A 20203-nucleotide genomic window follows, 5' to 3' on the forward strand; every position below is an offset into this window, starting at 1 on the left:
AGTTAGTTAAAACTGAATTTAATGTCTCCCCCGGTAGAAAATGCAAATTAGGTTCGGTCATAGCTATGAATTGGGTCTGCTATACAAGAACAAGAGTGATGGACTGCAGCAGGAACCTGAACAATGGAAAGACAAAAGAAAAGCACATTAAAATACAATAAAACACAATAAAAGTGTACAGTTTACACATCTGCCTTATGTTCAGCTACAGAGTCTTGTTAGCATTTATCCTTCCTGTAATCTTGCTCCTACTCATTCATTCCAATAAGGTTTTTTTCTTGCATTTTACACCAGTCTCATAATGGCTTTGTTGACAAAACAGACAGCACTTTATTTACACAGATTATTTCTCATCTAATGTTCCTCATCGTTCTGAAAAGGTTTCCTCTGAAACAGTCATTCCTCATGTGGGCTCCGTGCAGCGTACCTTTTATGAAGATGTTGGCAAATTACTTCCGCAGAGGAAAGTTCAGACTTTCAATACATTTTGCTGCTGTCCTGCCTGTGTGTGTGTGTGTGTGTGTGTCAGCTTTAAAGAACAGCTAACTCATGAATCGTCAGATATTAGACTTTTTTCTTTCCTTTGAAATTAAAGTGTTTAAAGTGAGAAAGCATATTCCCCAAAATGTCAACAATTTCTTGGATTGTAATCCAATGGATCTAAAAGATAAAATACAATATATTACCAAATGATTGCTATTGTTACTCTTACTCTTATTATTAAGTTATATAAGTGACATATGAAATCACTATGGGGTTTAAATAACTAAGGACCATCTCTATTTTGCCAAATCATGATACTTGCCTGTGGATGCTGTTAAGTAACACTACTCTGGCTGTTTTTATGTTTCAGCTCGACAGGTTGGTCCAGACAGCACATGCAGAGAAAAGCTGCAGAAGATGATCATACTGTACACCAAAGTTGTGAGTTGACTTGTATATCTAATTATATAGCAATGAATCGCCGTCTGTAGGTCTTTATGTGGGTTTATGTCCCGTTAGCACTGGTAGCTAGGAGCCATCACTATGTTGAGAGCTGTGTGTGGAGGCAATCTCCACGTCTATGATTCAGTCACTGACGGAATCATAGATATGCTCTGAATTATTTTTATAGCTCATTAATAGTAAAACCATAAGTACCACAGTACCAGGTAGTCCTCAGAGTACTTCATGTCTGTTCAAGGTGAAGCTTTATATTTATTATGCTAGATAGTTAAATGAACAATAATGAATCATATTTTGATTATTTAAATATATAATATTACATAGAAATAAATAAGAAATGAAATGAGTCTTCATCATGAAAGAATAGGTTGTATGTTTGCATCAAGGACGTTACGGACCGATTACAGTGTTTAACAAATGTTCCTCTTCTTCCTCTCCCCTTCTCTGTTGGTCCTCCGTATAGTTGCTAGACTTCCTGGAGTACCATGCATGTGCGTTCATACCCCTAATCCAGCGCTCCCTGGAATTTGCCGTCAGCTACCTGTTCACGCCGGCGGGCGAAGGAGTGACCTTCGAACGCTTCATTGTTCAGTGCATGAACCTCATCAAGATGATTGTAAAGAACGATGCCTACAAACCTTCCAAGAACATCGATGGTAGGTCATGAGGGCCATGGGGAAGAGGAGCAGGAGGGGGGGGGGTGAATGGAGCGACAACACAAGGGAGTAAACTACATGGTGGGCGAGTGATGAAAGCTGCATATTTGAATGAGAAGAAGTGAAAGTCAGACAATCAGAAAGACACACTGGGTCTTCGAGGCAGATCACTGACGGTGTTTTGAAAAACACGACGCTGTAATTCCATCATTGGTACCTCACCACGGCTCATGTTTATTTGAAGCAGACAGAGGCCTCCAGTGCCTCATTAGCCATGGAGCACAGCACTCTGTCTTTGTTCTGCCAGCTCGTACGGTCGTTGGTGTGCCTGCATTGAAGCTCTTTCTCCTAAGCAATCGTTAGTCGACAGAGAGCAGACCCACGTTTTTTTAGGGTTCCTGTGCTAATGCTTTGGTGCCGTTCGAAGGTTTGACTGTGCCGTGGCGGCTGAGTTAAGTTGGACTTCAGGTTACCATTCCCGTTCATATTTCTAAACGGGAAAACAAAGTATTTGGAGGAGCAGTAGTAGATGGAGCTAAAGGGAAAGTTGAGCCTTGACTGACTGAGCTCAGGGCAGCCACCTGACTTATTCATTAGGCCCGTGCTGTCAGTCAGGTGGACTGACAGCACGGGCCCGTGTGTGTCTGAGCATTCGGACAGGATGCTCAATACTGTGTGAAGAGCAGTGACGTGGAGGTCGGGGGCCACAGGTAAAGTGGAGGTTTGAAGGTTTAACAGAATGCAATCTGTTGGTTTGGGTCTGGAAGTAAAGTCAAATGTCTTGTTTGCTTTATATCGCCATTCTTTCTCTCTTAACATGCTTAATGCGTCTTGACTGTTGAAATGAAAATTCTTTAATTATCCACTTTTTTTTTTCATTGAAAGTAAAAATAAGCAACAGAGGCGAAAGTAATTTTTATTACAAATTTATAATAAAATGTATAATTTTAAAGTTAGCATGTAGACTGCAGAATATGAATCAACTGCTCTTTTTTTTCTATTGTAATCACCCATTTCCAACAAAGGCTTTGGCCTGAAATAAAGACTTTTGAGTATGCAGCGTGCTTTTGTATTTAGATATCATATATATTAAGAGCACTTTGTAACGATAATTTCACGTAACGTTAATGCTGTAAATTCCACCAGAAATCAGATTGAAAGCTCTGAAGTAGACTCTGTAGCTCGGTAGACTTCTTGTTTGAGAGATAATAAAATATATTTCTTGCCTAATTCTTTCTCTTTCCCCCTCTTTTTCTCTCCCTCCTCTCCTCTCCCCGCACCCTGCCGCCCTCAGACAGTAAACCAGAGAGTCTGGAAGCTCACAAGATCAAGACGGCATTCTTCACACACCCCACGCTGACAGAGATTGGACGCCGGCTCGTCTCACACTACTTCCTTCTCACAGAGGAAGAGCTGGCAATGTGGGAAGAGGACCCTGAGAGCTTTGGTAATAGCACATCCCCAGACACGCAGGCTGTGAATCCAAATGTGCAGACTTATCTGGACCTGCAGACCGCCAGAGTTTAACAGGCATGTGCTTGGGAAGTGCAGAATAGCGAGGGTTGGCCAATTCTAGAATCCATGTAGTCAGCAATGTCACCAGGAACGCAGGAATGCAGGAAAACTGAACACGGAAAGCTGAAAATCATTATTTTCAATGGCTTGTGCGGCACCATAGCAGCTTTCCGCTGCAAAGTTCAAACTGGTTGAACTCCATATGTGGCGAGCACAACAGGATCCAGGTGTTTCTGCTGCGCAGCCTCAGCTATAATCTACGGACCAGCATTTCCTAAAAGATAACAATTTGTCATCTCAGAATAAAGTTTTAGACACACACCCTTGTGATTATGCTCTACATGGGACACCAGCCCTCACACACCTCACACCTCTTCTCTTCTTCTAGCTGTTGAAGAAACGGGTGGTGACTCTTGGAAATACAGTCTACGGGTACGTAAACACATGCACAATACAAAATGATATTAGTAACCTGATAAGAGAGCGGAACAAGAACTCAGACAGAGGTGTCTCTGTTTTTTGATACTGTTGTTTTTGTAAATGCCAAGTGATGATGGTTGTGCACACAGTCCTCGACCCTTCCCACAAAAGAGAATTACAGCAGCGTGTCCTCTCTGCTACCACTTCCTTGACAGCATCTGTTGTTTAAAATACACCTAATATGTCCCCTGTGTTTCAACCAAAATGTCTAGTTTGCCAAGATTAAAGTTACAATTTTGCAAGAAAAACAAAGAGTCACCCTTCCAACCATAAACAATGTAACTGAAAGAACCATAACAGCAGAAGATATTGGAATTTCAATAATACAACAGTTTGTCTCCAGTGTTTTCTTTAGTGTGTGCTATATTTTTTCAACATTAAACGTATTTTATGTGGTGGCAGAGAGCAGGTTGTACACGGTGCGGGATCATAAAGCAGCTAGTGGTCCCCCGGGCTTTCGATCCGCTCTCTGTGTCTTGTTCGTTGGCAGTGACTCGTCTTCAGCTTCATGGCGTAATTTCTGATTCAAGTCATATTATTTCCTGTCTACCCCTCATTTCTCTCTTTGTGTTGAGCCCCATCTATCCACTTTCAACATTAAGATGGCAAACATTGTTTTGAGTACAGTAGAGGATTAAATCATCCAAAGCACACTTCAGCAGCAAATGCTTGGTGGCATTAGTCTTTCAGAGCTCGTTAGTTGATCAATTACTTCAGTTAGAATTCTCAATAGAAGACACTGAGCTGTTTTTAAAAAACTTTTCTTGATTTTTCTTGCATCAGCTTTTTGTTGGTCAGTGTTTGCTGATAAACAATTTTAAAGCTAGAAACACCAGCAGCACACAGCACACTCGCACACACGAAGTATTTAGTTCAGACTATGCATGGAATTAGTAACGTAGAAGTGATCACATTCCCTAATGCTGGAAGTTTGCAAAGAGACACGTTAACGTCTCTGCAGATCCACACAAAGTAGGGCTAACTGGTTGCCGAGGCTAATCTACGTTTATATTTTGTCCGAACATCATGGCCGCCCTCTTTTGACCTTCGTGTTGGCGCATTGCGGTGCTCAGGATGGTTCATTGATCAAATGTCACTGTCCATCTATTCCTTCCATAGTCACCAGCCCTAATGGCTGATTATAGATGCCCTTCCCCTGTCAATATCACCAGCTGTCTAAGGGTTCTATATAAAAGTGGCCTCTTAGAAGTGTCATCTTGACCCGCTGCCACCCGGGTGGAAAGGTCAAACCTACAGGACATCCTGTGAGATGTCGTGTACACATCCACTGTAGCGCACGCAGCATGTATTAATAGGTTGGCCCAGCCCATGTTGTCAGATTTCTTGCAGCTTTATTTGAAATGGATTTTCTGGTGATGTCTAAAACCAATAAACTGCTTGAAGGCGGGGAGACAACAGTTTCTCTCTTTGAGCACACACAAACAAAAATCCCCTTCACATTGACTTTATTGAACCGGGAGCTCGAGGCAGTGTTTGCCTTTGTTTCTGTGTTTGTGCATGAGCCTCTTTGTATAAAATGCCCTTTGTGTATGTAGATGGTGTGCACTGACATCCCTTGTTCACCGCCACCGAGTGCCCGACCGAACTAAAGCAGGCCGCTCAGAATGAGGAGAGCTTAATGAACGCTTGTGATGACTTCCGCATACAGTGTACCACCATGTCTGCTGATTAACCATCCCCTCTGCTCTTTCCTCTCTCCAGCCCTCTGCAGAAGTATTGTTCCTGGATATCTTCCACAACTACAACCAGACACTGATACCGGTGCTGCTGGACATGGTTCAGAACCTCCAGGGTCAGTTAAATGCCAATTTCAAATATTATTTCTTGCCAAAAGCAAAGTCTGCTCTCTTTTCTGCAAACCCTCCAAATGTGAGGAAAACGTGTATTCATTGCCAGTTTATTCGGTACACCGAGCTTAAACTATTGCTTTCAAATGCCCTGCGTTAAATCTTACCTTTTTATAAAGTTCAGTTTATGTTAAATCTGTGTAGATTCAATGATGTGGTGGTTTTGGAGGCTGTTTGGTGCAGTTGGATTTTATTGCGTTAAACAGAGTCGTCTTTAAAATTCTTGTCCACCCCAATGACATCATTCAAATGTTTTTTTCAATCTATTCATCACATTTTAATATTTAATTAATTTCAGTGTGGTCTCAATGCATTATTCAGAATATGCAAAGTGCTGTAAATGGCCTTGAAAGATGCTGTACAGATATACTTGCCTTGCACTGCACACATGCTATGCCTCAGTTTCCCTGTAAAATGACCGACTCCATTCCCCTCATGGAATATAGCCTTGCCTCAGAAAAGTGATGCATATTTCATGCATCAGAAAACGGTAAAGGGGGAATCTTTGTTCACTTTGCTTTTAGCATTCAAGGTATAGGCTTGACAGCACCTTCAAGATCCCTGTTGACAACCCTCCACCATTAAAACCACTCGCAGTTCTTTAGTCAGTCACATACACACAGACACACACAAACTGCCACTGGTCCCCTGGTGGAACTGGCATGTAGTTCTTGTTCTGTTGCTAAATTAGGTGCCGAAGTGACAGATTGGAAATGGGCTCTGCTGGACCAAGGAAGGCAGCAGATTGGTGTAATTCTATGGTTGAAGGGAGGCAGCTATTGATTTTCGAGAACTGAGGACTAATGGAGCGCGAGGGAACAGACTAGTGAAGTGATTGAGACTGATATGAAGTCCAGGCCGTTTTAAGTTGCATCTGTGTTATCATGTGGTCACTGGGTCCATCAAATCATACAGATCGTTACCATTGACAAACATTTGGGCTGCATGCACGTTGCGATAATCCATAAAGTAACCCAGATTATGTGTCCGTCTTTGCAGGCCCAACCAATGTGGACGACTCGGCTCAGCTGCTGATGAAGGATTCCGGTGAGTCGAAGCATACCGGGTGTATTTAATGATTGAGTGATTCTGCTAAAATGACTATTTTATCTGAAACACCAAATGTGAATGTTATTCAATTTCTCCAACCACTATCCCAAACAATTTTAAACAACAAATGGAGATGATTAAATTGAGATTTGAATAAAGAGAGCCACGGGACGCATACCAATCATTTCAGACTAAGATATGAAGTCTGAATCACGACATGACATTAATCACGTACCAATTGTTTTCCTGTTTTGGTTGCATTTTCATAATGTAATCCGTTCTTGCTATATTGCTTTCTATCATGACCGTGGACATCTTGTTCCCCCCCTCTTTCCTCTGTCTCACACCCTCTCTGCTTCCTGTTAGTATTTATAACTCGGTGGCAGGTCAGGGCTGCCTCTCTGGTGGTTTTATGGCATACACGACTAAATCACAGGCAGTTGGGATTGCCCGCCATTAGGGCCTCAGTTAAAGCCGGATGTGTTGATGAACCTGCAGACTTCACTGGATGATGAAGCTGTGCTGTGGCAGCAGCAGTGATGTATAATTCTGACTGTGAGAACTAAAGCTGGTTGAAGCGCCAGAGTGCCACTTAATAACAGCAGGTACTGATTTGTTAATTAGTCAATAATTATAATGGTGCTAGTTCACTTACAAACTCTGACCTTAATTATTCTCCCGTAAATAGCGGGTTCAGCCGAACATGGAACTGAGCGTGCTTCAATGAGCTGAAGACCGTAACAACCACATTAAGCCAACCTATATGCTGTAAAGACATTTGTCATATATAATAGACAGTGCTACGTGACGGCCATATTTGCTAAAAGACTAAAACAAGACAACCTGCTTTTTTATACCCTTTTTATAGATGACAAATGCTGCTAAATGGCGTTCAACCAAGGATAAACATCCATGAGGTGTTTATATTTTTTGTATCTCTGGTATTTGTCCCACATTTGTCATTTTAATGCTGCACTGACAGCAGAACTAACTTCCTCTTTCTAAGATATTGAACATTAGAACGAAGTGAGTATATTTCAGTCTGAGAGGCCCTTTTGGACGACTACCATCGAAAACGTAGGAACATCTCATTTGGAGTAGCCAGAATATTATAGAATATTTTCTCCTCGCTTCCCTCCTCTCAGAATTCATTACTTTTAAAGATGAAATAAAAATAGTAACAGGAAGCATCTCTTCCACTTATATGGCCTCTGTCCCTGTATCTGTCTATATCTTATTGGTCTCATACTGTCATCTGTTCCCAGCTATACATGAAGCAATACAGTCCAACCTTCGGCTATTTGATCAATGCAATGTTTTAGCTCTTGCCTGTTCATCAAGCATTGCAGTTCAGTGTCAGCTTTTCAGCGACAAACAGTCCTACAGTATTTTTTTTTTTCTTCAATTGCATTTTTGCAGTTGAACCCACAAAAAACAATCAACCTTTTTAATATTGAAATGAGACCTTTCAAGTGATGCATTGTGTGCTTAAAAGCATTAGACTCAAACATGAAGGTCCTGTTGGGGCAAAATGCAGAGACTTCCTTTAAGCCAGGGGTCTCAAACTCATTTTCACTCCGGGTCACATCAGCATCGCGGTCACCCTCAAAGGGCCGGTTGTAAATGTAAGACTGTGTAAATGTAACTACTCATAACATATTGGTAAATAACTGTCTCTGCATTTGATTATTGTTTATTCAAGTGTGAAAATATTGTACATGCAGTTATTTAAATGTAAAAATATATTTAAGCACATTTCTGTTACAACTTAAATCCTTTTAATGTCATTACTCTATCAAAGATCAAACTATTATTGAAAATATCAAAGACAAATATCAAACACAAGTTATTCCATTAACTTTGTTCAAAGCTTAAAATCCTTTCAAGGGTGCATTTGCACAATCATGAAGTATTTCATGTGTTTTTAAAGCAACGTTTAAAGTAGTCTTCAATGTACTCACAATACATTTCCATGTCAAGTGTCGAGTAACCAGCCAAAGAGCTGCTTCTGTGCCTGTGTGTTTGAGTATCTCATCATTTTGACTTTCTATCATAGTTATGACTTTCTATCTCATAACTTTGACTTTCTATCTCATAATTTCGACTATGGGGATATTTTTATTATCAAGTCTAACTTTATAAAAAAAAAAGAAGATATATATATATATATTTATTTATTTATTTATTTTTTATTTTTTTGCTGGCGGATTCGCGGGCCACATAAAATTACGTCGCGGCCCGGATTTGGCCCGCGGGCCGGGAGTTTGAGACCCCTGCTTTAAGCCAATAACATGATGAATTTTGTTTTAGTGTTCTGCGGCTTAATTTGGAACCATGAGCCATCTTTTTTTTCTTTAACAGTTATTGTACATCTTTTTTTTAATCTCTCCCTCATCTGCTCATATCCTGTTTGTTTACTTCACTTTTTAGAAGTTCAGTATTCCCAGTGCTACTGTGGATACTGTGACTAAATGATAGTAATGTTGTGACTCTTGTTGTGGTTGTTTTGTCCTCAGTATACAACGCAGTGGGGCTGGCAGCTTATGAGCTCTTTGACAACGTCGACTTTGACCAGTGGTTCAAGAATCAGCTTCTTGGGGAGCTGCAAGTCGGCCATCACAGGTAGCGTGTTAGCATTTCTTCTGAAACTTTCACACATTTTGATTGTAAATGGACTTGCATAGCGCCTTTCTCGTCATCCGACCCCTCAAAGCGCTTTACGCTTCACGTCAACATTCGCCCATTAATACACGCAACAATACACGGGTGGCATTGACTGCCATACAAGGTGCCAAACTGCTCATCAGGACACACACTCACACACAGACGGCACCGTCCTCTGGGCCAATTTGTGGTTCAGTATGTTGCCCAAGGGCACTTCAACATGCGGACTGGAGGAGCCGGCGTTCGATCATCGATTAGTTGAGACCCGCTGCTCCGCCTGAGCCGCCCCTCAGCATCTTTCATTTCATTTCCTATCATGATATTTTATCTCCACAAACTAAGGATTCATAAAACTTTTACTCAAGATCAGATACCAGCTCGAGGTGGGAGAGACACGGACCGAATACGCTTCTTAAGCTTCTTAATGTTGTTTTTCATGCCATGACTGTCACGTTGTAAATACCCTCATCTGAGTCTCAACAAAAATGTAATGCGATAGCTTTCCCTACGGACAGTTTGTATTGTATGGTTATTGATTTGAGTTGAACTGTTCAGGTGTTCTTTATTTCCTGTGGCCACTTGGTATGCGGTATGAATTTTAAACGCATCGTCCTTAGGAAGGTGATGACTCTTGAGTGCATCGCATTTTGCCGTACTAATGTTATTGAAGCAATACTGGTGAGACCTGAGCCAGCCAGGCAGTTCTTTTTTTAAACGGCTGTTTGTTTAACTGTATGCGCGCTCACGTTCAGACATTAGTGGCGTCTGATGCATTGCTTAGGTAACACATTCCTGTCAGTGTAACTCAGGCTAATTGACTATTAACTTCTGTCCAGCTATTGATTACCCTCAGCAGCACAGCCAATGCCAAAAGACTCGTAAGTAGCCCACTGATGCTTGGAGTCGATGTCCGTTATGGTCACATTAACAACTGCTGCTTATACTTAACCAATCACTCCATCAGCAGTCAAACGTACGTAGCGCCGACGTATCGGCATCAGCATCATAATGGGCTAATTAAACATAAAGAACAAAGTCGATAAACCTCATCACAGGTGTAGTGATAGTCGGGTCAGTAGGAATAAAGAGTGAGCTGACCGCGTCTCAAAATGATGGGAAAGAGGGAGAGTTTCCAGAGGTGTAGAGAACAAAGAAGTGCCCTGCTGTCCTGCTCACGCATACGCCAAGACGATCAAAACAAAAAGCAGAGCAGCACTCTAAAGGTTGGCCACTCAGGTTAGTGCTGACGTCAGCGCGGCTCTGCTCCCACACAGTGCAGGTGCGAATATTGCCTCCACTTTGTACCTGGTTCCGTTTGGCTTTGGTCTTTTTCAAGTTCGCCTCACCTCCAAACTCATGTTTTCATCTTTGATCTTCAAAAATGTTGATATAGTTGATTTTATGTGTTTGAACAAACTTTGCAAACATGGAAGCACATGGAAGCACAGTCCTGAAAATGATGTCTTCCCACTGAAGAGCCTACTGTCAAAAGTGATCACAAATGGTGTGTAGTTAAAATGCACTTGCTGTGTTGATGGCAGTAGGGGGATGCCATCAGATGCAACGGTCTGGCTCCAGGCAGCCAGTGGCTAAACAGTTAAGAGATTTTTTGCAAGATAAACACATTGTTTGCTTTAGTCTCACCATTGAAATTCATTAAAAGATAACTCAATCTTTATCCATTAACTGCCAAATAATGCCTTTTAAAACAACAGAGGTCCTTGTGTGATAACCTATTGCTTGGTGCTAAGAGGATTGTCTTTAGGTTGGTTGTATAAATGACAGGAGATAAACTTTTCAACTCATTGATTGCTCTGCTGTGGGCTGATGAATCAGGCCGTGTTTCTCATACAGCCCTGAGATGTTCAGTCTTTTCAAGAGGCCTCTGCAGTGGGGATGTAGATTCAGCATGGCTTATTATTCAGTGTTGGAGATGAGTGGAGTTTCTTTATTCCGTGGCAATCGGAGGTGTGTGTGTGTGTGTGTGTGTGTGTGTGCATACATATGTTCGCCTTTTGCGCGCCTGTCATCACGCTGTCAATATGTCATCGTGTTTAGCATCCTGTCACGATTCAATTTCTCATTCTCAACTCCCAGTGGAATAGTCGCAAGAATATACTTCAGACATTTGACCCCAAATTATGATCCCTACTGGTCAGATATATGATGCCGTAAAGAATTCTGACATCACTCGATCAATGTCTGTGAAGGGAACCCAATCATGCAGAGAATAAACTGAAGGAGATCATCAGCGGGGATTTATGTGTTGCTGTTATTGATCTCAACACAGCTCGAGTCTCTGTGTGTAAAATGCACCTTCACCCAGTAAACAAATGAACCAGTGACCTCCCATCCAGCCCAACACGTCGTCCAGCCTGATTCCTCACAAACACCATGTTTCCAGCCCATATGCTGCAATCCTTTCACATACAAGCTAAAACCATTTGTGGGCTCTGCAGCTCTATTTGATTTGTTGGGAAACTGAACTACACATATATGACCACAGCGTTACAAATCCCTGTTCCATTCTACGATGGAAAGATCAGTCCCAGTTTGGGGCAGTGACTCCCCATAGGTCCTATATAGTCCTTTGTGTCCAAGCTGACCATGCAGACATCACTGCTTTAGGTTTATATGTGGAGAGTAATTATTTTTACTGATGCTGCTTTCAAGTTCATTCCAAAGGTGTTCTGGTGGATTACTATCAGGGATTTGTGGCTCAGGCCTTTTAAGTGTTATATTGTAGAGTTGAGATGGCCTGTGCCAGCTGACTTATCTCTATTTTGAAGTGTTTTGTGCTCTGGTACATTCAGGGAAATGCCACAATGTGCAATCTGCAAATCGTCTTTCCTGGCACAAAAACGATAATCCTCTTTTTACAATTTATTTTCTGTATGTTCGATAATGTTTTAAAGTCCAAATGAAATCACATTTACTCGTCCCTTTTTGTGGTCAAAAAGTCAATGTATTGTATTTTTTTTAAATGCATTTGTACTTTTTTTTTTATTATTTAAGGAAAAAAGGTATTTTTGGGGAGAAAATCTAAAATGCTCCTTTATTTGTCAGCTGGCTTTAAGGGCGTGTCCATGTTTTGTTGTTGTTCGTTGTTCAAAGTCTGTAGCTCATGTTGAGTAGGCTCCATCGTCAAACCAAAGTACGGTATGTACAAAAGAAAATTCCCTTAAAGTGTATATTTTTTTCCTCAAAGGAGAACAGAGGACGATTGATCTACACAGCAGATATGTATGCTGTCGCACATCTGTGTAAAAACAAATGTAGTTGCCGTTGCATGTACTTATGATTATTATTATTATTATGATGACGATGCAACATTTACTGTAAATTACTGCAAATAGCTCCGGCCCACACATTTTTGTGCAGGAAGGGTTTATTAATGTGTACAAACACAAGCAATCAACGGAGCAAGTTAAAGTCTGTCTCGATGATCGTTAGCTTTGGCTTCCTCACATAATAACAACTTTATTATAATACCTTTTTTTTTAAAAGCACCTTTCAAACCAGAACAAATATGATGTAACGGATAAAATAATTAAGAAAAAGCCGAACCGTAAAAAGTGAGCTCAGGTTAGCGATTCCGGAGCTCACTGCAATCCGGCTGTAGACAGAGTCAACCCACGTGACCGGTCCTGAAACACGGGCCCCCGTCTCCTTTACCATGCTCTGTGGGTGGGACGTTTTTATTTTTGCCCTGTCATCACCATTCATTTCCATACAACCAATGTGTTAGTGTGATTAAATTGCTCATTAGGGCAACGAATGCACCAGGTTGATGCATACGGCTCTAAAACGTAGGCTACAAAATGTTCTTTCTAAATGCACGATGTTTCCAAAGTCACTGAGTAAATAATCGTACAAAAATAAAATGATAGTTTTCTTATATCTAATGTGGCCCACAAGTCTCCTAAATGCGAGTACAAAAGAACCGTGTGCTGGTCGGTGCACTGAACCACACGGAGCTTTTCAGACTTGATCAGTGATTATCCAAGGGTATTTGTTTTCATTCTACCTCTGTCATCTCGGTCTTAAAGTCATGCCAGTCTGCCTTCATCTCATATAGTTCTGCAACACCGTGAAGCGACGTGGCTGAAATATTTCCCCCCGACTTGGCAATATCTCCCGAGAAGCAGAAGGACGGTAATTATATTGGCATCTGCCAGAAGCCACATTCAAAGCAGATTTTCTGGCCGACACCCTCGTCTGGTGCACATTTGTCGCTGTAACCAGAGTATTCTCAGATCCCGCTGCCTCGCCCGCCGTACTCGGCCCTCTGGGCAATCGGCTGTTGGAGCGGTTAAAACAGCTCCCTCGTTCAGACGTTTGATTTACATCAGAACAATAAAATATCTAACATTCACAACAATATGCTAAGCAAGGGAGGTACCATTTGGGGGGGATAACTCAAAGTAAAGTTGTTATGAGGATACCAGTGGCATTAGAGCAGCTTAATTAATGTTGTCCTCACCGTCTCTGGGGTTTGTACTGCACCCACCTGTTCTCACACCTGCAGGATTGTCTGCTGCCTGCCTCTCAGTGTCTGTCAGTGATCAATTTCAAAACTCTAAATCCTTAGGCTCAGGAACTATTTTTAATGATGTTTAAAAGCGAGATCAGAATGAATTAAATCGGCAAATCACCCTCTGCTTCACGTCAGGTTGTTCTTAGCCTCCACGTCATCCATTACAATCATGAAGCGTACTACTTGAGTATTATTCCTTACTGTACAAGTACACGCTGTCTCTGTTTACACTTATTTGCTTGCTGGGTCAGTCATCACTTCCCCTCTGCGCTCCGATACTTTCATTGAGCCCTGCAGAAGTCTGTCTTTATCACTTGATATGAAGCAGCAACAGCCTAAATATTAATAACCGTATCTGTCGGCACAACAATTGTGTGTGACTTAACACATGTGGCTGAGCCTCAGGCCATCAGTAAGCTCCTTTTCTGTACCTCAACCAAAACATTTGTCGTACCTGTGATGAGTCATCGTGTCTGAGAACGGAGAGATGACTGCAAGTCCTTTTTTGAGCACACATACGCATTATAAAAAAACCCACTCCTACACACCCCATTAGTATCACTCATATTGACGTCCCAGAATAGCTCGAATGAGCTTTTTGTGTCACCCAGACTGACGGCCAGATACAGTGCGCGTTCAATCATTTTACTGACTGCCAGCATAAAGGCCTTTCAAACACGCTGGCATTTCGTCATCGCCTTTTGTGGCTTGACCTTTTGTGGGGGGTTTGGTTAGAAAAGTCACTCCCTCCCCTGGGTGATCAATAGATGCTGTAAAGTGACTCTGTGCTATGTGTGTCTTCAACTCCATTTCCCCTCATTGCTAGTATTTGCCACTGGGGATGTTTTTATTTATTTTTTTTGGCTTTATACTCCAAACATAATTGAGTTTGGCATGTTCACACAGGTCAGATGTGAGCAAAAAGAAGCACCACATTGGGCTTTCGATGCTGCCGTGCTTTATTGGTGAGCTGAATGAACCCCCCCCCCCAATCTTACAGTTGTATCAGTGCAACTCTGTTTACTTCTGTTTCTGTTGCATCTGCTCCCATTGCGCCTCGCAAGGTCTTTCACCTGGTGTTGACACCATTAAGCGAAAAGACTTCAAGTCCCAGTGAGTGTACCGACATTTACCGGCACGTGGATTTTGCAATACCGTAATTACGTAGAATTTAATAAATAAATGCACTTCAGCTCCTGCCGCCAGACTGTCTGAGAGAGAGAGAGAGCGCATAGGCCCACCCGGAGTCGAGGTAAAAAAGAGGACATATGATCTGGGTGACTGTGCGTGGTGTGCAGTGAGGTTCTGGCTAACAGCTGTCTGAAACCCTCTTATTTACGTCGCCACCTGAACACCAAGCATGCCAGTGCAAGTCAAAAGCCCCTTACATTGTTTATATCGAAATTGGAGGAGTAACAAAACAGCCAAAAACAACTGCAGTGGTTGATTGTAAATGAAATGTGATGCAATCTGCTTGTTTCAGAGCGTTTTCACACCTTCAGTTCCTTTGCTTTGTTCTGATTCAGGGATTAATATGATACAATGTTGCAGTTGCCCCTTTGTTCGGTTTGTGTTCACACTGCAACATTTAACAGCGGACTAAATATTGTAAACAAACGCCACGCGCGAGCAAACTGTTCTCTCATTGGTCAGATTTCTATGCGGCTATAAATAAGCTCTGTTGCTTCTTTTTTTTAAGGTGTGGGGGATTGGGGGTGCGTGAACCCGGTCGGGATGTAGAAGGGGGTGCGCGGCCTAAAAAGTTTGGGAACCGCTGCCCTAAAAAACCTAAATACCTGCAGAAGCGAAGGAACAATGTGTGTACCGCTTTAAGGTTAATGTGAAACTGGGATCCTGCTTCGGATTGAGTTCGTATTTGGTCCACATGGATTTCCCCCGTGTTTGCCAGGAAGATGAGCAGGTTCCCTGACGGCTGTGTGACGGTATGGAGGAGGAAGCAGCTTTTGTGTGAATGACTCGTGTCTCACCTTTGACTGAGTGCTCCTGTCCACCTGCCTGTCCATCTGCCTTTCGATCCTCTTCTTCCACTTTGCCAGCTGTACCGTCCCCAGCTGAAAAGATAGTTTTGTATTTGTTAGTCACAGACATGCACACACACTCACCACTCCATTATACTGCAGGCAGAGTTGGGAAAACTAATCCTTTAGTCACTTCAACAGATGCATTGAATGAAGGATAATCAGCACACGGATTACAATGTTGTTTGGAATAAGGCAGACGATTGTCGGCATTTATCAAGTCTAAACTTGCATTAAACACACAGTTGTTCCCTGCGCTGTGTATAAAAAATAACTTGTGATATGTTTTTATTTGTTGCCTTTGAGTATTCACCAAAATGAATGAGCGTCCTGTAGTAGTAATGTGTCATTTGATTTATTTATTCTCGTTGTCAACGACTTGTTATCCGAGTGTTGGTATTTAGTGCCAAGCTGTTGTTTGGAACCTGGACATAGAGAGCTTTGGGAATGTGTCCACTGGCACTGCCGTACCTGCTCAGTCATGTTTGAACCATCCTATGTTGCTGCCTCCATAAAAGCTTATAGAAAATCGAATGTGTCTGCCGTTGTTTTCCTATAAAAGTAATTGGATGATGGTTTAGTCTCCTCGCATGGTCCGCTGCTCCTGAGCAGTTTAACCCCTGAGTGTCCAAGTGCTATCTTGTGCTTTTAAGAAGATGAGAAATCAAGTCCAAGTGGTATTCAGCTTAATAGTGTCAGTAAAGGTAATCTACAGGCCAAGGTCTCGTTCTCCAAATGCCTTTTGGCAAAAGTTTGTTTGAAAGGTATTGGGAAACCAATCAAACAAATTCACCAAACGAAACACAAAAACATGCTTTTGTGCTTTGCTTATATAAACAAACCGTTCTTTTTATTTCCTTGCGCACACACACACACACACACACACACACAGAGTTTCCGCATCTTCTGGACGGTGGCCCAGACTGGTCTCTGGTTCCCTGTGGATATTTGACAAGAAGCCAACAGGCTACGCCCCCACAGGATACCCCCCCCCCCCCCCCCATCCTTCACCTTTCCTTCTGTCCTTTCCTTCCACCCTCTATCAGCTCTCTCCTGTCAAGCCGATCCCCGGATACGAACAAAGGCAAATGCAGAGGGACGTTCCTTGTTTGCCCGATACAGCTGTTGAAAAACCATCAGTTCCCGGACATGCATGCCGTTTTAATTCCTATCACTCACCACTCCGCCCCAGTGGATTTTTGATCATTCTAGTTTTTGAACTAGGCTGATTACCTTATTTAATTTTTCTGTCACAGGTCAACATTTCCACCGGGCTTTGCTGACATGCATTCATTTAAACAAATAAACACAAAACAAACTAAATTTTCAAAAACACTTTCTTCACCTAGTTCTTCTTCTCTGTTTGTCCCTTTGGGACATGTTTTGGGTCAGCTCTCTGTGTAAACTATATCGCTACCTCTCTGCAGACTCTAATCTAACCCACACACAGTTCAGTGTGAATGTGTATGCCACAATATTAGTCTTGAAATTGGATATGTGGAATACAAGGACAGCGATATGGCTCTCTCCCTCAGAGCACAAATTACACTGCAGGCTCCAACCAAAACATAAGCAACTGCTGAAAGCAATTTCTGGATGAGCCAAAAGCAATGGCAGATTTCATCATTTGAATAGCTGGCCCAGTTGTTTTTAATGGATCCATAAGTACTGTAGCCACATTGTGGAGATAAAAGCAGAGAGCCAGCTGGCTCATTTCTAGTATTGCAACGCAGGGAATAAGTTTGACCAATGATTTCTCTGCAGCCAGAACTAACTCCTCTTCCCTTCCTTCCTTCTCCAGATACAAGTTGATTCGCCGACGAGTCATCTGGCTAATAGGACAGTGGATCTCTGTCAAGTTCAAGTCTGACCTTCGACCTTTACTTTACGAGGTTATCCTGAGCCTCATGCAGGATCCCGACTTGGTGGTAAGGCAGCTACAGGCAACCGTCAGTGTCGCTTTCTTCTTTTTTTTCTTTCTTTTTAGGCAAACTGCTTATTATGGCTGGAGGAGCAGCTTCCCCCAGAAAACATTTGATTGGTAAAGACTGAGTGAAAGTGCACAGTCAGCGACACAAACACAGTTCTCAGCTTGGGACCACAGTTATTATGCTGCCGACGTTCTCCAAACAAAGTCTAACATCGTTAGTTGGGGATTGCGGAAAGGTTTTGCCATCAGATGTGTCAACATACTGTTTTGTATTTTCTTTGTTCGCTTTTACGGAGACGATTTCTTTGAATAGTTTTGATTAAATAAGCTAAACTTATTTACTCATTAACATTTCTATTCAGCCTTGGCCTTGATGAACTGCTGTGATCCTAATTGTGGAAAAGTGGCTATTATTATAGCCTCGTCATCCTCCATTCAAATTGCATTTCGCCATCCTTGGGTGTCGCGCCTCATGAGCCATGCACTTGATTGATGTGTATTCTTTTAACAGAATTTGTATGAAGGAATGTGGCAAAATCAATGCATTATTTACAATGCACTTCAAAATAATCTCACCATTAGATTGAACCGTTATGAGTAGCTGGGTTCAGTCTCTCTGACTGCCTCTTACCTCATAATCCATCTTTGTGTGGAGGAGCTTTTAGGTGCGTCTTTGGTCGCATTCCTCTTTGTTGTAATGCACATAGAATGTGATTATAATGTAATCAAGATGATTATACACATATGGCAGAGCCCACGCAAACACCGTGCTCTGATCTTATTTATGTGATGGATGGAAGCATCCTAATATTAATGAATAATAATTGTATGTCTCCAGTTATGGTATGTATGATGCATCATCCATTCTGGGTACTTTGTTTAAATTATGGAGCACAGATAGTGACACTAACGATGTAAAGTAGTATAGATGGGTCTGTAGCACCCTCATTTTTATTTCACAGCCAATTGCACTGAAATGGAGCCCGACGCCACGGATCACATTTCATTACTTTGGCTTTATCTTAAAATGATTTGCAGGCAGCAACAGTGGAATTAAACTTGTGTGTGTCGCATTGTATTCAATTAGCCAGTTCTCTTAGGAATTGTACATTCAGTGGCTCATTTTTAAGTTCTTCTTTGTCAAACTTACATGTTACATTGGTCTCCAGTGTATGATTTTATTTTTATTGTGTTTAAGAACAAGTCGACCATCATATGTAAACAACATAGTAAACACAAAAAATTGACACGTCAACATTGTCAGCATCCTCATTAAAGAACAGCACCACTACTACTACTACTACTACTACTACTACTACTACTACTACTACTACTACTACTACAACTACTACCGAGTACTACGACTGCGTCAATGGTCTTTCTTCACACGCGCTCGCTGTTAGATCACAGACCAGCTGCTCAATCCCATCCAGGCTCCTGATCAATATTGTCCGGTTCAAGAAGAACCTCTTTTGAATGGACTAATGGAAAACAAACTGCCCTCTATCAGTCCCATTGGTTATCAATATCTCTATTGCTCTTCTATAGCCTTCTTGTTCAGATGGAAGTGTTTCCCCCCCAAAGGTATCAGTTATAATCATCTCTGACATTTCAGTTTCTGTACCTCAGTGAAAGCAGTAATCGACCAGAGAAACTGAAGAGTGGTGGTTTTATTGAAATGGTCAATTGACTGCGTGTGGGCTAAATGATTTTCGGTTGCGGTTTAAGTGACCTGAATCACATCATTTAATGACAAAACGTTGTTTAAACTGTTCCCTAAAAACGACACTGTAGCAGGTTCTCTGCTACCCGGTGGGTCTGGGGAGCACAATGACGCCAGCACACGGTGGAATGACGGTTTCAATGGTTCTTTATTGTTTTAAACCCTAACGGGCCTGGCCGGGTGCTCTCCTGCCTCGCCTCCGAGCACACGCGCAGGAGCTTTCCGTCCGGTCCGTCCCCCGCCTCCGTCTCTACTGTGGGATTAAATACAGTCGTGAGTGAGACAATCAGGATCCCTTCCAGCTGCGCCTAATTAAGTCCCTTACCGGCACCGTTCCCCGAACCACTCCCACACTCCGCCCCCTCCACAGCTGAGCCACCCACGCCCACCACCACAGACACTTATTGAATGAGAACTCTCTTAATTAAGGAAGAGAACTCTTAATCCCTGACTCTACGGCAGCTCGCCTGACTTCTTCAACACATTTGTCTTCTCTTGTAACTGCCCCAGCCCCATGTTTTGCACATTTATTAAAGATTAGTCTGTCCCATGAATTTATCTCAAACTAAATATCCCTAATTTAAAACATGTCATTAAAGATACTAACCGGCTGCCTCCAGAAAGATAATATCAGAGTTTGGTGCCTTAATGACGAAAGCATGATTGCCTGGCGTCCATTTAGGGGTCTTAAACAACACTTATGTTTGTAGGGAGTTATGAGCTGTGTAATACCACTCCTGTTCCTTAAATGTGATGAGTGGAGTCTTTAAATGAACCCGTTAGTGGCCAAACTAAA

General features: G+C 42.1%; 1 protein-coding gene across 1 annotated transcript in view; it reads left to right on the plus strand.

The window, feature by feature from the left end:
* The window catches only part of ipo11 (importin 11), a gene marked incomplete at its 5' end in the record, with an annotated part of 102818 nt that overhangs the window by 27604 nt on the left and 55011 nt on the right, over positions 1-20203 (plus strand). The window contains 8 exons of the mRNA XM_079270798.1: positions 854-924; positions 1409-1601; positions 2896-3048; positions 3505-3548; positions 5319-5409; positions 6464-6511; positions 9031-9136; positions 17556-17682. Of these exons, the coding sequence (XP_079126924.1) occupies positions 854-924; positions 1409-1601; positions 2896-3048; positions 3505-3548; positions 5319-5409; positions 6464-6511; positions 9031-9136; positions 17556-17682 (833 nt within the window). The remainder of the gene's footprint in view (positions 1-853; positions 925-1408; positions 1602-2895; positions 3049-3504; positions 3549-5318; positions 5410-6463; positions 6512-9030; positions 9137-17555; positions 17683-20203) is intronic.

This window comes from Melanostigma gelatinosum, assembly GCF_949748355.1.
Source record: "Melanostigma gelatinosum genome assembly, chromosome: 6".
Classification (NCBI taxonomy): Eukaryota; Metazoa; Chordata; class Actinopteri; order Perciformes; family Zoarcidae; genus Melanostigma; species Melanostigma gelatinosum.